The 21,109-nt window shown below is 34.8% G+C and overlaps 1 protein-coding gene across 2 annotated transcripts in view; it reads left to right on the top strand.

Annotated features, from left to right (window-relative positions):
* LOC120541894 (cardiac-enriched FHL2-interacting protein) overlaps nt 1–12,074 on the top strand; it is a 51,089-nt gene extending 39,015 nt beyond the window's left edge. For both annotated transcript variants that reach the window (XM_039773852.1, XM_039773861.1), the window contains one exon: nt 541–12,074. In XM_039773852.1, coding sequence (XP_039629786.1) covers nt 684–7,442 — 6,759 coding nt within the window. In that variant the 5' untranslated portion in view covers nt 541–683 and the 3' untranslated portion in view covers nt 7,443–12,074. The remainder of the gene's footprint in view (nt 1–540) is intronic.
* Nucleotides 12,075–21,109: the final 9,035 nt, after the last annotated feature.

Here is a 21,109-nt window from a genome sequence, read left to right as displayed (position 1 = left end):
CCTTTACAACCTCATTATCTTGTACTCATTTGTTTGCTGTTATTTTTGCCAGTAAATTTTAGTTATTTTTGGTCTCCTTTGGCTTTATTTTTTAGTTTAGGCGGCTTAAGTGCACCCTACTAGTCAGGGTCTTGGGTCTTCTGTAAACCACGACTTGTAGAGTTTTACTTTTTTAAGTCAAATCCTGCCCTGGTCTTCAATTACAATAGTAATGGTATTACCTTATAAATACCTTAATATATGTTTGTTGAGTTTTAAAGTATCTGCATTGATGAGTAGTACCATTGTTGTGAAATACTACTAGAAATAAATGTATGCTTTTTCAATGTAATTTGTTTACTGGTTACCTTGGCTGGATAAAAGCAGTGAACGTACAAGTTAGATATCATCTAACTTGTACTTTCAATTCTATTACTTTAAATGAAAACAATATCTTACTGTGCTTGATTAGAAACACTACAATATGGTCTAAATATGTTTTTAAGATGGGGAAGACCATTATGATATTAATGCAAAACTTTTATGTGATTTCATTTGCAGAAATATATTTAGTTTGCAATGTGAGGATGGAAAATTGTTCAGATGCAAGATAACATTTCTAAAGCACATTGGAGACTGACTAGAGCAACTGGCCTTGTGCATGAAATTAGGCACATGAAATTAGCATTCTGGAGGAAGGCCATATGAATCACAAAGGAAACATGCAAGGGCACTACAAATATATGGATGGCTTTAGTGACACCTCCAGCGTGGGAAGCTTTATAGATGATACAGACAGAGAAGTTAGTAATCTTACAGATCGTGCCTTTAGGAGTCTGTGCATTGGTGAAGATGCAATTTATAATGACTCAGATTTTGCTATTTCTCCTGTGGAATGTAATCCTGCTTTCACTAATCTTGTGGCAGGAAATGGTAAAAGGACTTCAAATGAAAAATGTATCTCAAGTGTTCACTCGGCAAAGTTAGAAGAAAAGTCAGTAACTGCTGAAACATTCCAGCTACCTATGGTGCACAACTCCAAAGAAGATGGAAACGATACAATAACTTGTAAACACAATGTTTTGTATGGAGCAGACTGGAGACAAAAGACAGACAAGTCAATTGTTTCATCCCTCATCAAGGCTTTTGATACAACAGGAGGAGACCATTTTAATGATGCAAGCCCTAACTTCAAACAAAATATCTTGTCAATCACTGCTAATGAAATGAACAAGGAAAATGATTTTGAATCATGGGACAAATCAGCTCTCATTAGTATTCAAAAGGAATTACTGGAATTTTCAAATGTATGTGAACAAAATTGTGCATCGTGGAAGAAAAGAGATCTTAAAGAAAGGGGAAAGAATCATGATGGCTTGTATTTACATGCAAATAATTTTCTTGTTTCGGAAAAGGATATTGCTCATCAGTCTAAAGCAGGAAATACAAACATTACAAACAAAGTGTCTAAAAGTAAAAGTAACAAAGGAAAAAAAGCTGGCTCAAAAAATGCATTCCTCCACAGTGTAGACAGCCCATTCAGAATATGGAATGATTATAAGAAAAGTTCATCCCAGAACAAAGACGTAGATCTGCAGCATGCTAAGGAGTTTCCAAAATGGTCTGATTCTTCTGACTGCAAAGGACTTAAAAATGACAGCAAAATTAAAACCCATCAAGTGAAGGAAAACAGTGACCTAAGGAACCCAAAAGGAAAAACTAGTGTAGCGTCCTCATCTGTCATGCAAAAGGCATCTGCTATTGGGAAACGATGTGAATCCGAGATGGGAAGTAATTTTACACCCTGGAGAAAAAATCGAAATCTGGTAAAAAATAAGCTACCCATTCATCGACCGTGTACTGTTTCTCCATTTAGTGAAAAAAGCAGCCAAAATGAAATTGGCTATGGTGTTAAAAAATCAGCACCATTACCATACAATGTATGCACAATACAGGATGGGCAAATGCCCCAACTAGAAACTCCTCCTTTTAGTATTTCACAGCTTTTGACACCTGTCATACACGCAAGACAAGAAACAGATATATCAGAAATATTTAATTATATAACTTCACCTACTCTATCTGATGTATCGACTACTCATGAACCTGATTTCAAAGCAGCTACTGACAATAAACTACGTGACAATTATAAATCCATGGCTTCAAGTCTGCTTTTCAATCTCAAGGATAACAGAAAACGTGTAAAAAGCACATATAGTCCTCCAGCCTTTAGAAATCATGATACACAAGACAGAACTAAACATGGCTTAAAGCAAGAGAGGATTTCTAAAAATAATCAGATTAAGTCAGACCTTCCTGCCCCTGAATCAAATGCTAAAAGTAATAACCATGTTGTGGAAGCTGCTTTGACACCTGCAGTGGAAATATGCACGGCAAAGCCCATAGATTCAAAAAGTGAAATAGTTGTGGATGACTACTTGACTTTGAGCTCTCCACCAATAACAAAAACGACAAACACGACAAGTAACAAGGAAGCTTTTCATAATACAGCGCAGGATGATGCAGTAATTAATCTGCAGGTAAATGAGCTTGGAAGTAAATCCAGTGAGGTTCCTGAAGTCATACCTGGTACAAGATCAAATGAAATGAGTTGTAGGAAACGACCAGAATATCCTTCTCTAAAACTGTACAAAAAAGAAGAATGTGCTGAAGAAGAGTCAAAACAACAACCTAATACTGGGATTAAAAAGGAACCTACACTTTTAGTTCAAGTCAAGGAGAAACAGAGAAGCCATTCAGATTTTCAACCAAATAATACTTTTCACAGAAATCTACAAATACCTACTATAACTCAGCAAGACAATGAAGAGGTGGAAGAAAATATTGCAAAGCAAAATGTTATACATTCGTTCTCAGAATGTGAACTAAACAGAAGCTCAGCATCATCTAAACAGTCATATTTGTGTTTAGAAGATGTCCATCATAGTGAAATGGAGCAGAACTCAAGAGAAGATTTGACTAGAGGGAATATACAGGTTACTAATGAGCAGAAGGTAGAGCATTTAGGTGCAGAAAGTATGACTACGGTAGAGAATGGAATGTTAGACTTGCAGTATTATGCACTTAGTAGTCATGATAGAGCAGGTGAAGAAAAAAATGGAAGAGAAAGTGAAAATCAAAAATCAGTGAATAAATCCCAGAAGGAAGAAACTTCCTTACCTTCAGATGTTGTGGAAGTAACAAACTGGGTGCAATGTTTAATGGATGATGCTAAGGCGTTTACACCACTACCAACATCAAATGTGTCCTCTCCATCTAATATAAAGCTAAATATGTTTAAAATCAAAGACAACACATTTCGAGCTTCCCCAGTTATTAAAACTGTAAAGCCTCTTTTTCATAAAACATTTTCAGAAGAATTACCATCAAATTGCCTTAAATGGGGAATGAAAACCCCTGACAAAGTTAAAGATGAAAGAACTACTGAAAGAGAATTTGTCAGTGATATTCTTCCTACTACTGAGAATTCAAATGGAAATCTTGTTGAAAAAGCAGTCTTCAAAGTAACGGTTTCTGCTGCTGATACTGCCTCCCGTGTTGGAAGTCTGACCAAAGATATAACCTGCAAAACTAAGCCAACTCCCAAAGAAGACTTAGCCTGCAAACCATATGTAGCTGTTAAGGAAAACATTAGCCACAAATCAAAAGCTGCTGAAACAGAAAAGCTACATCCTAAAGAGTCTTTAGCTTTCATTAAAAACACAATCCTCAAAACCAATGAAGACTCCATTCAGGCTGCTGCCCAAAAATCAAATTTAGTACACAATGAATACTCATCCACCACTGCTAATGTAGCAGAAACTGGCAAAAATTCCCAAAAAGTATGTGAAAATTACCATGAATATTATTCTTCAAAAGCAAATTTGGGGCACAATGAAAACATAGTCTCCCCAGCAACTACAGCTCAAACTGGCAAAACATACTTCAAAACAAAAGATGGTTACAGTGAAAATGTGGTCCACAGAGTAAGTGCAACTCCTTCAGAGAAGGAAGCAAATAAAGTTGCAAAAGAAAAGATTCCGCATTTCTCTGAAAAGGTGACGCATAAAGCTAATGTAGCTCCCACTGAAAAAATCTATAATGCAAATTTACCATTAGCTGAGAAGGTAGTTCATAAGCCAAGTGTTGCTCCACCTGAATGCATGTATTTAAAAAGAAAGGATGGTGACAATAAACATGAGACATGCACAGCAAATGTAACTCCTCCTGAGGAGATAACTCATAAAACAAACAATGCCTTAATTGAAAAGGTTCTCCAACCCACTGAGAAAATACAATTTAATGCAAATATATCTACTACTGAAAACACTCACGGTAAGGAAGATATAAATCACACTGAAAGTTTAGGAGGTATACTCCATAAGGAAAATGTAGATTCAAATAGAAAGGTAACCCATAGAGAAAAAGTAAATAACAATGAAAATGAAAGTGTAATCCATAACACAGATGTAAATTACCATGGGAATGTAGTCAATAGGGAAAAGGTCAAACCTACTGAAAGTTTAGAAAATGCAGTTCATAAGGCAAATGTGGATACCAGTGGAAAGGTAGTTCACAGGGAAAATGTAAATACAAATAAAAGCATGGTATGTGCTTCTAGTGTGGAAAATGTAGATTCCATTGGGAAAGTAGTCCATAGGGAAAAGACACATACCACAGAAAGTGTAGAAAATGTGATCCATAAGTTAAATTTAGATTGCAGTGAGGGCAGAGTCAATATGGAAAAGGAATATCCTATTGAAAGAGGAGGAAGTGTAGAACATAAACAAAGTGTAGATTTGATTAGGAAGATAATTTGTAAAGAAAATGTAAGTCTCACTGAAAATTCAGAGAGTGCAGTCCACCAAACAAATGTAGATTACAATGGGAAGTCAATCCAGAAGGAGAATGTAAATCCTAAAGAAAGCACAGTCCATAAGGCAAAGATAGATGCCAATGGAGAGGGAGGACAGAGGGAAGTTAAAAATTCCACTGAAAGTGTGCTTCATCAAGCAAATGTGGATTACAATAGGAAGTTATTGAATAGAGAGAATGTAAGTCACAATGAAAGTAAAGTTCATAAAGCAAAGGTGGATGCCAATGAAAAGGCAGTACAGAGGGAAATGATAAATGCTAAGGAAAGTATATTTCATAAAGAAAATGTGGACTGCAATGGAAAGCTATTTAATAGGGAAAATGTAAATCCTAATGAAAGCTTAGTCCAAAAAGCACAGTTAGACGGCAATGTAAAGGGAAGACAGAAGGAAACAATAAATGCCACCGAAAGTATATCTTGTAATGCAAATACAGTTTCTAATGCCAAGGTAGACAAGAAGGGGGATGTAAATTCCTCTGAAAGTGTACAAAGTGTCATTCAAAAAGAAAATGGTGATACTAGTGGCAAAGTAAGACATATGGAAATAAATCCCACTGAAAAAGCAGTTTATAGGGCTAACGTAGACACCACTGGAAAGGGAGCCCAGGAGGCAAGTATAGTTCTGAATGAAAATGTTACTAGTAAACCAAAGGTTCTCCAGGAAATTTTAGTACTCAAAGAAAATGTAACTCACAAGGAAAAGGAGCAGACCATGAAGGATGTATCTTTAGCTGAAAATATATCTCATAAAGGAAATGTTGCATTCTTTGAAAGTATAAATTCCAAAGGAAATTCAGCTCTATTGGAAAAGGCATTTACTGTCAAAGTGAACAGAATGAAAGATTTTGACTCCCATTCAGATTTTTCTTCTAATAAAAACATAGCTCATCCAGTTAACTTACATAGTGGAAATGAATTGTTCAAACCACTTCTAAGTCCCATTGGAAATGTGGCAAAAATTAAAACTCCAGGCACTGATATAGCTCCAAAAATAAATACAGCTCCCAATGATAATTTAGCGTTTAAAGGAAACATAACTCCCACTGAAAAGGTAGCTCAGAAAGCAAACATTTTCCCCATTGAGAAGGTCAACAGCAGAGTACACTCTGTAGAAAATGTTGCTCCAAAGGTATGTGTAGCATCCCTAGAAAATCTGACTCATAAACCAAATCCATCAACTAAGGAAAATGCCCTAATGAATGGATCTCCATCTCAATCTAACAATTTGATTCCCAAAACTAATGATGTCCCCATTAAATCTGAAGACCAAAACACAAATGTAGCTTCTGCTAAAAATACAGCCCCAAGATTAAACATAGGTCCCCTTCCAAAAAGCAAGGTAGCTCCCACTGAAAACATTTTACATAAAACACATGTACATGCTGTGGAAGGTGTCTCCGTTAAAGCAAATGCACCCACATTTGAAAACATAGTCCCTGAAGTAAATGCATCTCCCTTTGAAAATGTAACTTCTGCAAAATATGCAACCAACAAAATAAATGCTTCTCCAGAAGTTAAGGACAATCCAGGCAGAGGTAAAGTCCCTGATACACACAAATTATCTTTTGGGAGTAAAAGACATGTTCCAAATGACTCTAGTCCATCCCTTGCATGCAGTTCACTAGCAGAAAAGGAAGCAGGACCGAGTTTAAGGCAGTGGTTGCCACAGAGCTTAGAAAGTTCTGTGACAGCCAAAGTGGAGCCTGAGACAAAAAGTCAGCCTGTTGTCAGAAGAGAACATTTGAGGGATATTGCTGAAAGATCAGACTCAGTTTACAGTACTAATGAAAGTAAACCATTAGGAAAGCCACCGGTTGTTCCTCCAAAAACTGAAAAAGCACTTCGCCGAGCTAAAAAGCTCACAAACAGAAGAAAAAAGGCAGAAACAAAGACAGACATTGAAAGCAATGGTGTGGGTGAAAAGAAGATTGTTCATACTGTTTCTAGTGTCCCTACTTCACCGACTCAGTTGTCCCTGTCACCTATGAGCATGAACACAATACCGTTACAATCAACAATGGCCCTAAAACCAAATATTATTTCATCAGTTCCTAATATTGTAGCATATGAGGGAGCCCAAGCTATTCAGTCTTTTCCAATCACACAAAGGAAGCTTTTGCAAGATCCTGAGTCTGGCCAGTACTTTGTTGTGGACATGCCTGTTCAAATGAAAACAAAAACATTCTTAGATCCAGAAACTGGAAAGTATGTTCAGCTCTCAATACGTTCTCCAGAAGGAGGATTGTCACACGCATCATCCTTAGATGTTTTAAATGCTCCTTATGTACTTTACCCTGGATTTCTACCTTTACCAGTAACATCTTTGCCAACGTTCAGATCTTCATCGCAGATGTCAGCCCCAGCTGTTCTAATGGATAACCAAGAAGTAAATGAGATTTTGAAAAGGGACCCTGTTGATCAAAAGTATCCTATAGACAGCAGTCCATATATCGAGCCTGTGCACGATACTCACAGCCAAAAAATGGATGGTTCAGTGTACAGTGAAGATAAAGATGCCAACACCCCCAGGAGCTTAGATATAATCTCTATGAGTGAATTGGAGGACTTTGCAGTAGAAAGCTTTTAGCGGTATAAAAATGTCAAAAAAAAAAAAGGATTGCATTAATTGAATAAAAAAAGTCCATGTTATGTCTTTTTAAGAAAGCGTATATTTGGAGTGTATATGGAATATCACCTCTGCTCTCATACATGTAAACTGTTATACTACATATCATTGTCTCTAGACATGAGATCAGGCATTCAGGTTGAGATCCCACATGCATTACTGCAGTGTTTCCCATATGGTACCTGGTCTTAGTGCACTTCTCCAAAATTTATTTGGTTACAAATAAGCAAATGTTCCATGAGTAATAAACTATGCTAATAAATAATTAGCATGGTAATGGCTTTACTCGTTTTGGATAATTAAAAATCACAGTTGTTTTTATGATTTTACAATAACAGTATTGCTAGGTTAGGTAACTTGTGTGTCATCACACAGCAGGACTCTGGGTGACACTAAACCATAAACCTTAGCTATCAGATCAAACAATCTTATGTTGTTTAAACAATTATCTTACAGTGTGAATGTTAACAGTGCCAAATGAAATAACATTAATTTTTAAGGGAAAATCATGAAGCACTTATGGTACCTTGCAGAAAACCAGAATTCCCTGGAAACCCATGTTGAACTATATGTTGTGCCTGTCAATTCTTCATTTAGATTCCCATTTCATAGCTCAGGAGTTGTCTGTTTCAGTTGCTTCTTCCATCCAAGATCTTAGCTGTTACAAATTAATACAGGTATTTTAAATTAGGACACTGTTTAAAGTATGGCACAATGTTACAGCAGGTAGCATTTCTATAACACAGTACCTGGATCCTGGTTGAGTTTCCAGCTGTGGTGCTGTCTATGTGAAGCTTGAATACTTTTACTTTGTTTTATTGGATTAGTTATTTGGGGATGTTGGGGTCATACCAACACATGCTGTTCAGCTGATTAGCCCAGTGCCAGTGAATAACGCACTATGATAGACTGACATCACTTAGAAAACTGATTAATGGAAAGAATTATTCAAAGACTGTAATTCTGGTTTAAATGACAATCTGCTTTTTCAAAGATTATGATTCTTGTTTAAAGGTCGATCAAAAGACATTGTAGGTTACCATAACTGGGAAACACTGCATTAATGCTTTTGATTTGAGCGTATGTCCTATGAGGTGCTAGTGACTGTTTTTTTTTTGTCTGCGTGAACAAACCACAGGTGTAATACTAATGAGATGATATACTCGTTCAAACAGATTTGTGCAGCATACCTTTGTTACTTTAGCATGTAAAATTGTGTGTTCTTTTCACCAAACAGTTGTGTTAAACCTATAACCTAATTTAACAACGTAAGGGGTCCAGGATGGATATTTTCTATACTTCTTGGCAGATCTACTATTTTGTTAACCAGAATGAGAACAATCCTTAAAGTGTCTGACAGAATGGTAGCTGCTGAAGTGCCTGTTCATTGATGACTGGAGCGTCTCTAGTATTCGATGTTGAGAATTGTGCAGTATGATTCTTGTAAATGAATGAGCTTTCTTTAAACATTTTTATAAGGCTTGTTGTATAAAGATAATAGATAAAGCAGGGCTGTTTTTGAAAAATGTAACTTTTGAAGTTCACATGGAAAGCATTCCAATGAATAGACCTATTCTCAAAAAAGTAGGTTTCTTGTGTTTTTGGGCATTTCTCCATGTGATTTATTTTATTTGCCCAGATTTTTTGATCTTTTTTAAGCAATACAATCTGAAATTTTAGAATTTTACTTTGCACAGCAAGGTTGCATGCATTAAACAAAAACAATGGTTTTGGGTTACATCTGTTTTGATTACAATATTGCTCAAAGAATCAAACAGTAAATAACTTTTGCAAAATTTCAATATCTCTGTGGTTTATACTCCCTACACTTAAAAGCAGACTTGATTTTCAAATGCAGATGCTTATGTTCATATATATTTTCAAAAAAATATAGCTGTGATTTATTTGTGATATACAGTAGGAGGTTGTTTTATGTCATGATTCATGAAGGAAAGATACAGCTCTTTAACAAACATTCCTTGCAGCAACAGAATGTATTTCAATTAGACTTCTGATATCATCACCCTTCTACTTCTAGAACATTAAAGAATAAGAATAAATTTTAAATGCATAACACCAAATTCAAAAGATTATTAATATTCCTCATTTATTCATAACGGAATAAATATAAATTTGCAATTAAAACTAGAGAATGTCAACTTCAAACGTCAGTGATAAAAATTATTTGAACATGTTATTGTATTACTGGTAGGCAGCACAGTGGCCCAAAAAGTAGGATTGCTGGATTCAACTCTTGTGCTTGTTGGCATGGGTGCTGCCTTTTTACGTTGCATATTCAATATTTACATGGATTTCTCCAGACTCCTTAGTTTCATCTCAAAGTTCAACAATAGTCATTGTCACTGAATGTGCCTTGTTAGTCTTAGTGTGTGGCCTGGAACAGACTGGCGTTCCATCCAGGTTGGGTTGTATGTTGGACGTCATACAATTGAGATACGCTTTAGATCCCTGGTATACAATGATAGAAATAATGAGTGTATACAATGAATGATTTCAGTTTAAATTATTGATCATAACTTTAAGTTATAATGCTTGTAACATCTTCTGATCAGAATTACACCCACATATTTTTCAGTGAAACATTGTAGCCATTCCATTAGTAAGAATGGTTTAAGCATTTTTCATTACTGCAACGTCTCATTTTCTCCTAGTACACTGCTTGTCCTACAAGTTGCTGTTAATGCACTGAAAGTGTGGATTTATGCATTAGATCTTCCATATATGGTTCATTTGGCATGATTTATATCCTATTTTATGTATTCACTGAGCCACATCCGCACCAAGGTCATGAAATTCAGCAATCTTCACAATCACACATCACTTGTGTGATTTCACTCCACACTCATACACTGTACTAGAAGAGTCCTGGCCCAATACATCAAATTACAAGCCATTGTGTACAAATTTGTACTTGCTTCATTTATTGTTAAAATGCCAATAATAAGGATTTTTTAGACCTATAGAATGAAAAATATCTGAGTCCTCTCAAAATGAATGTTGCTTCTAAGGAATGTTCCCTGTGTCTGTATACATTAAAGCAATAAATAAGGTAAACTATAGCAAAATTGTACAAGAAAAGTGAAACAACAGAAACTTATTTCAGTTTTTATATTTTGAAGAGGTAGTTTATTTTCAGGAGTTTTATTGAATTCCAGTCCTGCCAGAAATGAAATATCTGATTCAATTTCAACTATTAAAGTATCTAATGAAAAAGAGTTATAAATAGAATAATAAATAGGATGAAACTGCTGAAATAAAACATTATTCCTGGACCTGATTTAGAGTTCCTACAAGTTTGGGATTAAAAGTTCTTTAAAAATATGCATTTTTGCTTATGATACACACCTCTGAGACTCATAAAAAAGGTTATCTAATTTAAAAAACTACAGGTAATCAGTAGACTACCACTACATTTTTAATGACATTTTATATTTTGAAGAGTTTCTAATCAATACTGGCTGTCTCTGTAATTTTAGGTAATGATTTTCATTTGAAGAGGAAGTGACACCAATAAATGCATATCTGTAAATTTATATTTTTTTACATATGGGATATTCTGTCGATTTATTTCTAACCTAATATTACCAAACTGCAGGCAGTTTGACACAGTTTGGTACAGGGATGGTAAACAAAAACTAAAAGGATCCCTTCTGTTTTATATACAAAATATTGAGGCTTTTTAAACAAGTGTATCTTTTCTGTTTCTCTAAGTTAATGGTAACAGATGCATCAACAGGTTCTTGTGACTTGCATTATTTGCACTGCATTGTGTCAACTAAAGAGTGCTGGCAACCAGAAACTTAGGCTCAGAACAACATTTTATTTTTAGGCAATATACCCAGAATATAAGACTGCGGGAAGGAAACAGATTGCTTTCTTGGAAGATCTTGGAAGTATTATTAAAGAATCTTAATACAGTATGTGCATTGTGTTGAGGATAACATTTCTTGGATTGCTTGTTTCAAGTTAATGTGCAAAGTGACATAAGCTGACCCTGCATTTCAGATTCATGTTTGAAGGCGATAATGTTTTATACCTCTGAATGGGTTGGCTGGCATAAATATAAATGTGGATATAATGAGGCCTTCTTAGAAACTGAATTTTCTTTCTTTCAGTTGAAATTGTTATTATGCAGGAACAAAATCTTATATGTATAAACACTGCTATTTACATTGTGCATTTCAAAATCAACAAAACTCATATTATTGTATTATTAAAAGAGCAAACTACCAGATGACAAAATAAAAAAGTAAATACTGTATATAACTTGGCTCTCCCTTGTTTTAGCATGTACTAGACAAAACCTAATTCCCAAAATCCACCTGTGTGTATTGCAAAGCCAGGACTGAAACCAAAGTCATACTTGATTGCAATACTTAAATGAAGCAGAAACAGTATGATTTCAGAAGATGCTACTCTGGTATAGATGTAAGATGATAACAGCCTCTCAAATGAAGGACATGACAACCGATTTGGAGGTAAACCCAGCAGGATCTCATAGCAGACACACACCAACTTGTGTCATACATTGTGGTTATATTCATTGTGGAGTGACAGTGTTCTCCACTTACAGTGTGAAGGTTCTCTTACATTGAGGTCATGGATTCCACTGCATACTCACAGCCCCTGTAGCTTATAATTTGCCTGAACTGCATTGGTAAGTGGGAGAACTGTTAAGTAAAATGGGCTTGCTCTCCCATTGCTCAATGTCTGGGTGATGTTAAGCTGCAGCGTCTAGACTCTTGAATATTTTTCAGTATTATCAGTCCCTTGTGCTTTTTGATCTTGTTTTGTACCTCCTGCTGCCATCCTCCAATTGTGAAGGCAAGTATTAAGCTACACCACTATGAGCTTTTGCTGGCCACTGTATTAACTTTAAGTCCAAATTCTTACTTAGAGGTCACTGCTAACCGTGTTTCATAAATATTTTGGCTGAGTTAATACATTTTTGGAGGAGGTCATGAGAAACAACCTATCATGCCTAACCTTTTGAAAGGTACAATACTTTTCTTAGGTCTAATTTTTTCACATAAATTTGAATTCCCTTTTCAAAAGAAAAAAGTCATTTCTACAAGAATGTGTCTCTGCTTCAAAAGTTCTAAATATCTTTAAGTAATAATGTTAATCACTTTCAAACAAATATGTTATTTTTGTCACCATTGTTTAATCATATCTATTTAGTTTTGAGCACAAGGATGTATTTTCCTGAAAAAGTACAGAATCACAAAATTTGTTAGACATTTATTCAGAAGTATATATTAATTAAATTCTTGAAAATATATATTTTCTTACATGAGTTTTTTCAAATTTTTGAGCTGGTGTTGCAAGATAGAATTACTAAATAAACTTATGAGTATGGCATCTAATTACTTTATGAGACCTCAAACTTTGTAAAGGCTCTGAATCAGGACCAGCAAGTCTACGATAATGTTAAGATACAAAAGCAAACAAAAAAACTCTTTCTTTTCTTAAAAAACTATTTGTTCCTGTTGTAAAGACATCTTATTATGTTTATTCAAATTTTGCTTTTTGAGAGAAATCATTTTGTTAAAATGTATTGTTTGTAAATGTAATGAAAATATGTGGAATTTGTACTTAATCTTAATAAATATTTATTTTTTGTTCAATCATTTTTTTAATTATGCTGAAACAGACGTCTGCCTAAACACCTCTGTTTTCCATGTTGAAGTGAATAATAGTATATAGTGTATGTGCTCTTCTCATTGACAGTCTATTGGTATTTAATCAATTGTTTTCAACCCACTTTAGCTTCAAAGGGTAGCCTGACAGAGCTGCAGGTGAAGCTGCCACATCACAGCACGTCGTGTCTCATTGATTTCTTAGTTGAGGTGTTGCTGGCTTTCCTTGTGTTTCATTCCTTTGGATAATCTCCTCTCCTTTTCTTTCTTTCCATATGCAGACAGGTATTGGCAAGACTAAAGTGGTGAGATGTGTGCTGGTTCAAGGCTTATCAATGTCTTCCACCTGTTGCTTCCATTATTGTCAATACTGACTCTCCAGTTCTAGAAAAGATGTTCAATAGTGGGAGGATGAAAGGAAGTGTCCATACTTCAAAATACAGTTTAGTATCATTCTGCAATGTGAACTGAAACCTATTCAAAGAAATATAGTAGTAGCAGTAGTAATAGTATTGTCATGTGTGCAGGGTGGAGAAACTCCTACCTGCATTTCTGACAAACATGCACAATGTCACCACTCTGCAATGCCATTTAAACATTTTATGTATAAAATGGATTCAAAAATATCCAGACTTCTTCACTTTATGCACTTTATTGTGTTGTAGATATAATTTTAAATGGATACATTTGCTACTTTGCCCATCAATTTTCACTCAGAAACTCATAATGACAAAGTGAAAATATTTTCAGAAAGGTTTACAGATTTATTAAAAATCTAAAACTGCAATCTCTCCTTCATAGTAGTATTCAGCAACTTTATCAGTACTTTATTGAAGACCCTGTGGCAGCAATTACAGCTCTGAGTCTTCTTGGGTAAGTCACTACAAACTTTTGCACACATGAATTTGGTCAGTTTATCTCATTCTTTATGGCATATTCTCTCAAACCATACCAGAATGGATAGGAAGCATCTGTAAACTGCCGTGTTCAGATCTCTGCATGGATGTTCTATAGGATTTAAGTCTACACTTTGGCTGGGCCACTCAAGGACAGTCAGAGTTATCCCAAAGCCACTCTAGTGCTTTCTTTCCTGTATGCTTTGGTCATTGTCATACTGTCATTGAAAATAATCCATTGTCTCAGTCTGAGGTTGTGTGCACCTTGGAGCAGGTTTTCTACAAAGAGCTCTCTCTGTATTTGGTTGCATTCATCTTTTCTTTGGTTCTGACCAGTTTCCCTGTCTCTATGGCTGAAAAGCACTCCTGTTGCATGATGCTGCCACCACCTGAAGGGTTATTGCGGAGGAAAACAAGTGCCGAGAGAGTGTGCACACCTGAATCTCATAGTATTGCTGTTTTTGTTGCTTTCAAAAATAACATATACAAGATATTTTACAATATGTCTGTAATCTTAAGATGCAAATCAATGCTCAACAACTTTCTTGGCTTAAAAAATGGTTGTACTTAGTAGGTAGGTTTTTAGTCTTTGGTTTTCTGAGCATCCCATGCCTAATGGGTTCCTTTATAAAACACTATGAGTATGTGTTTTTTTTTTAATTAATAGAAAAGACTTAACTTTAGAACATAATTTCATGTGTCAAATGCATATATACTATGTAATGAAATAACTTTGACCTGAAAAATACCAAACTTATCTTTCAAGAGAAAAAGAAACAGTGAAGTGATTTAAAATAAATGGAACATGTGTATTTTACTGTACAAGCACTGATTGGCTCTGGCTGGAATGAAAACCTGCAGTCACTGGAGCTCTTCAAGACCTACAGATCTGTAAGGTGCTTGCCAACACTGACCCAATGGGGTTTTGCTCTCGTTGACACTCTTTTAGGTAGCTTGCCATCCTTAGAGAGACCACTCACTTTGGCCACACTAGAACAGAGATTGTATGAGTGTTGCAGGTTCAAACTTTTTCTTAGGCTGTCTTGCAGCAGGTATTGAAGCTACTCATTTGAATCATGGAGTGCCATCTCATACTGCTGCTGCCTCAGTACAGATGCCAGCCTCAACAAGTATTAATGGATTTATAAAACACATACATATACAAAACAACCACAAAAATAGAATCAAGGATGTGAAACTTTTCTTAACACTTTTTCTGTTTTCTCAATATCTGCTCTCCCCCAATTTCAGTGTCATCTTCAGATTTCACAAGTTTACTAACTATACCAAAATCCACATCATTAATATAAATCACAAAGAGTAATGCTCAAGGACGGACTCCCTGGGGACTCCACTAATGACCTCAACCCATATGAAATATTCTCTTCTGATCTGTATTCTTTGTCTGCAACCTATTATCCAATTTGAAATCCAGTTTTTTAAGTTATGTCTGATATGAATACCATTTACTTTCATAATTAAGCTTTGTTCAGGAATTGTATAAAATGATTTTTAAATGTCTAAGTAAATTATATTGTTTTCTTTTTTCTACTACTTTGGTTGCTTACTCAAAAAACTCTGACATATTTGTTGGACAAGATAAAGCTTTCTTTCATAAATCCTTTTTTGGCTCTTATGAAGTGTATTATTTTTCTGTAATGGTCTTACACTTTATTTCTAATTGTAATTCACATAATTTTACACAGTTTAGAAGTAATTGGAGTTTATTAATTTCTTTAATTGGTCTGTATCCAGATCAACAGAATCAAACTGACAAGTTCTAGCATGTATCAATATAATGCGTTTCAGTTGTTGTTTTTTCTTTTCAAGTAACAACACAGCAGAAAGAAAATCATTGCTTTTATGGAAGATGTTTTGTGTATAATTAAAGTGTACTATTTCACAAAATGCATTGACAGGGAAGTGAAACACGAGGCAATATTCTGTGCTGAAAGTTTACAGGGAATATGTATTTGCTTGTTTTTATGCTGAACAAGCATAAAATAGTTATTGAAATACCTGTAAGCACCTTTCACAAACATTATTCACTGCTTTTAAAGAATGCAGTGCTTGTATAATTTCCACAGGGGATGAGCATAATTGATTGGTGTATTGATCGCTCTTGTTTCAAAAAAAAGACAAAACAAAAAGCAATATAAAATGCTTTACCTAACGTCTTCATCCTACGTAAATAAAGCATGCAAAAGCCATTACTGCTGCTGCAGACTACAATGCCCCACCAATATTTATTTCTTTATCTCTTTATTTATTTATAGTCTTGAGCAAGAGGCCTCTTTCTCATTGAAATGAGTGAAATCTTGCAAATGTAAAGAGTTTTCTTATTCCATTATTATATTTATGAACTCTATAATCAAATAAAAACTTATAAATTTGAGTAGAATATAGATATGATAGATGTTACCGTAGTTAAAGAAAATCAAATGTTATCAACATTTTACTATAGCACAGAAAACAAAAGAAACCTTTTTGTAATTTTGTATACTTAATACAATGCTTAGAAGAGAAATGAAATAAACTTCTTTTATGAAAGAGAGAGTTTATCTGCCAAGCTCAATAAAAGATGATAATACTGAAACAGACACTACATTTCATAATTTTAACATGGAATAAACTAATATTTAAGTGGAAAAAAATCCAAAAATGAACAACACAATATTTAAAATTTGTGATTTAATTATTGAACTTCACTTACATCAAAACAATTGTTAAGCAGAAACAGTGACCTAATTTTTAATTATATATTTGTCAGTGATGAAGAATACAAAAACTAAGCACAGGGATTATACATTTACAGTACATTGTTGTACAGAATTGTGTAAACAACTCAAAACCATTTAACCAAAAAAAATGTTTTTCCTTTTTTTCCTCTTTCCTTGAATTTTTTTAGCCTAAGAACCAGCAAGATATTGTACCTGTTGCCAGTCTTGGAGACTGTGATGTCACATATGAACACATGCAACTGAATAAATGTGCACATTGCTAGGATTATTTCTGTGTGGCAGAAGTACAAACAAGTTTAACAGTCCCTCCATGGTTTTGTTATAATTTTCTCTGATTTCTGCAACCAAAACTGGTTGACTATGCTGCTTTTCTTTTAAAATTTTGTGATTATTATATATTTAGAAATGGGTTATTTTCACATTTATTTATATGAAAACCTATAACACACCTTAAATATTCTTTTAAGCAATTGTATTCAAAATAAAACCTACTATCAAAGTAGCAGAATGTATCCTTTCCTCCAGAAAAAGAACAATAACATTTCAAAGTAATTAAATAAAAAACAACTTAGTGGAGTTTGCGTGCTATCCCTGTATCTCTATGCCTTTCCTGCAGTACTCCAGTTTCCCTCCCAAATTCTCAAAGCCTTGTAGGTTTGGATAAATAGTCCCAGTGTGCATGTGGATGTATGAGTGAGTGAACCCTGTGATTGGCTGGTAGGCACTTTGGACTGTTTTATACCACTGAAGCTAGGATAGGTTCTTGCTCCCTTCTCCCAAATTCAGGTTTAAAGGCATTCAATCTATTATAAATATTTTAAGGAAATTACTTTTTTTGAGCATTTTTAATTGTTACAATGCAGCCATAAATTCGCAGATGTTCATTTTATCAAATCCAAATGGTGAAAAGGGCCTATTTTTAGCCTTCAATTTAGCAAAGCTTAGTCAAGTTTCTTCTGATGTACAGCTTAAACACTGGACATTGCCAGCCTCCCAGGTCTTCAGCATCTGCTGCACTGAACAGCCAATCAGCTTATAGAATTCCGCAGCTACAAGCTCCATTCAAGAGCACTTGTAACAGGTAGGTAACATCTAATGCATGTGAGCGTAACTAAACATACTCAATGAAAAAAGAATGTCTAAGTAATAACATAGGTAGAGTTATAAAACTAATGAAAACAAAACGGTGGATGCAAGGGAGTTAACGATTTGCCTTTTTATACATGATTTTCAGTTCTGTATTATCTGATCTCTCTTTTAGTTCATCTTAATTCTGCATTTTTTGGTTTAGGTTAGTTTTCATTTCACAAAGACTTTTATATTTTATTTTTATATGTTGGTTTCAGTTTTAGCTTTAGTAATTCTAATATGGTTATATAACAGACACTATGGAGTTTAGGTTTGTGTCACACACAGAACTGTAAACTTAATGGGCTTGGAAATAATATTTGTTAAATTTTAGACAAAACCTAGAATTATGTCCCATTAAAAACAAACAAGATGTTGAATATGAACAATTTTGTAAAATGCTTACATTTTTTGATCAAAACCTGAACTTTTCCATGCAAATTATTAATACAAATTTAACTTTAATAAAACAAACAAGAAATGGCTGAAGCAGACTAATATAGCAAAAATATAAAGGCGAGAAATGCTTTTCTACAATCAAACCATAACATTTATTCATGTAGCAAACTTTAAACTTGGGGTCAACATAGCTTTGTAGACATGCCAGTTTTGATGACCTTCTGTGTGTTTTCTGTGTTTGACAGAATTTGTTCCCCAGTCCGCTGCCTTTTTCATGTATATGGACTTGTATGTGCTCGCTGATTCTTAGCCCTATTTTTGAACCTTTCATTTTCTTTGCACAGAAACAGGTCATACAGTAACTTGTGATGACTCTGTAGATACATTTTAAGTGTTGCAGGGTTTTCACCAATAATCTGAACTGCAGACAATATACCCTGCTCCATGTCAATGCACATACAATTGTCGCTTTTGATGTTGTATTTAAAAATCTCCCATGTAGGGCTTTGTCATTTTCTACCAACCACATTTATTTCTAAAGATGTCTCAGAGAAAGTTTATATACAGAATTTTGCTATGTGCAGGCACAAAAGGTTATGAAAAATCAGGAAACAGTTTCTATTCTGACAGATGCGATCATGAAAACAAGGGAGGGGGCTTAGAGGGTGGTGGCCCCTTGGCTTGAATCATTGCTTGGGCTCCATCTATCTGTACTGAGGAAATTGCAGAAAAACAAGGACGTGGTGTGAAGGCTTAGGAGTAGCCAAGATATGAATAGCCAATGTACAAGAATAGCAAGCAGTCCATGAGCAGAAAATGAGAGCAGACAATAGGTATATGGACAGCCACCACACAACAAAAGCACCATCTTTAATTATGAGATATATGTGTATAGCATACATATGATATTATAACATGGAGGGCACAAGTTAAGACCAAAGAGAGTGCGATAATAGAAAGTATCTGTTTTAAGAGAAATTTAGAAGGGAGGGAAATTATTTTGAAATACTATTTTTGCACCAAATTTCCACATTTTCACAATATCAGATATTTTCAGCTATGAATGCAAGACAAAATTAAAAATAAAAACAAGCAAAACATAGAAGCAGCAATTTTAGTTTTTCACCAATTTGCAGACCTTAGGCACTTTTTCCAAACTACCTTTTGTCATGATACCAATAAACGTGACCTGTAGTTGAGTACAGATAATGCCTACTCAGTAGTTGTAGAAGGTTTGTATCGCTTCACTGTCAAATGATCTTTCTAAAGCACAAGTGGTTTGACTACAAGAACATTGTGCACATGTATGTAGACTCTAGTGAATATCTCTTTCAGTGTGTCACAGAATGGCCTTATTTTGCAGAAAAAATATTTCTCTTATGCAAAGTGACAGGCTTGTTGTTGTTAACAAAATGCAAACACCTGTGTAATAAACTGAAACATTTTTCTCAGATTTTCTGTCCACAAGGTAAAGGTTTTGTTAATCAGCTCATTTTAACTTCACGCTTTTGAATTATGCCTTGATATACCAAAGCATAAACAAAAACAGCAGCTCATCACACCTAACATCAAACTACATGTGTAGCCTGCAATTTTACCTTGGGCCCCGTTTCGAAAATTTCCCCGCACTTTTGCTACACCACGCTCATTTAGAAAAAGAATCATAGTTTACCTGTTAAGTAAGCTCTTCACCTTTGCATACCTCACTATCACTAGAACTAGAATCTATCTATCCTCATCTATAAGGACAGTCTATTTCTAAAGAACTGTCACTGTTATCACACTATAAATTGCTTTCTTCCTCATGGGCTTTATGCCTATATTCAGTTTGCCTTGCCACCTCAACCTTTAAACTGCTGGCCTCCATGAATAGTTGCTACTCACTGGAAACACGTGAACTTTAGGACGATGGTGTGTGTGTGTGACTAGCTATGGAGAAATGATCACAGAGATAAAGGTAATGGGGTAAAGAGAACTCAACCAGCCAGTGTAGCGGCAAGACAAAGAAAAAAAAAATTCATATAATTTCATTGATTCTGGGGCCGTGGCAGCCCAGGTTAGCCCAAGCATAAGACTGATCATTCTGAATATTGAAAGTATTTTTTGAAATGTTTTACCTGTATTTTATTCGAGGTATTCTTTTCAGCTACTGTAAGAGTTTCATTTAATCTTAGGATTTCATCTCAGTTTTGTTAATTGTTTATTTTTAGCTTATTAATTTTTCTTTTGATTAATAGTTTTCACCTTAATATTAGTTTTTGTTTACAATAATCAAATTGGTGTTCTTGTAACAAGCAACAGATTGTTTACCAAATAAATGGGTGCAGGAAATTTGTGCATTAACAATTAGAATTTATTCAGGATACTTGTAAAACCATGCCAAAACACAACAATATGAGGCCTACACACATTTCCACATTTACCTGGATTTTTTCCTGTGGTTTCCACTGATTTACCAGCAGAATCTTCAGTCATGGTGATCTGACAAGGTGATGTTTTCTGCAGCATTCTTCCATACTTTGAAGTGTCTAGATGGTTATCAGTTGTGGACTTTCTTCTATGCTCTAGCAGTCTGTTACATGGAGTACAAAATAGGTTACCCACAATTTCACACAAGACACCAGAATATTATTTTGCTTAATCTTTTACTGAAATATCTGGTGGCAAAAACAAAGCACATCTTTATGCAATGTATGCCAGGTTGTCCTGGTTGTTGGTTTGATGACACGGTGCATATGCAGTTATTACTTGAAAATGAAAAACATTTCCCACTCAGGAATAAACCTATGGAGCCACAAAGTCTT

Source organism: Polypterus senegalus, chromosome 1, assembly GCF_016835505.1.
Source record: "Polypterus senegalus isolate Bchr_013 chromosome 1, ASM1683550v1, whole genome shotgun sequence".
NCBI classification, from domain to species: domain Eukaryota; kingdom Metazoa; phylum Chordata; class Cladistia; order Polypteriformes; family Polypteridae; genus Polypterus; species Polypterus senegalus.
Note: the sequence above shows the minus strand (reverse complement) of the source record. Positions and strands in the feature narration are given on the sequence as shown.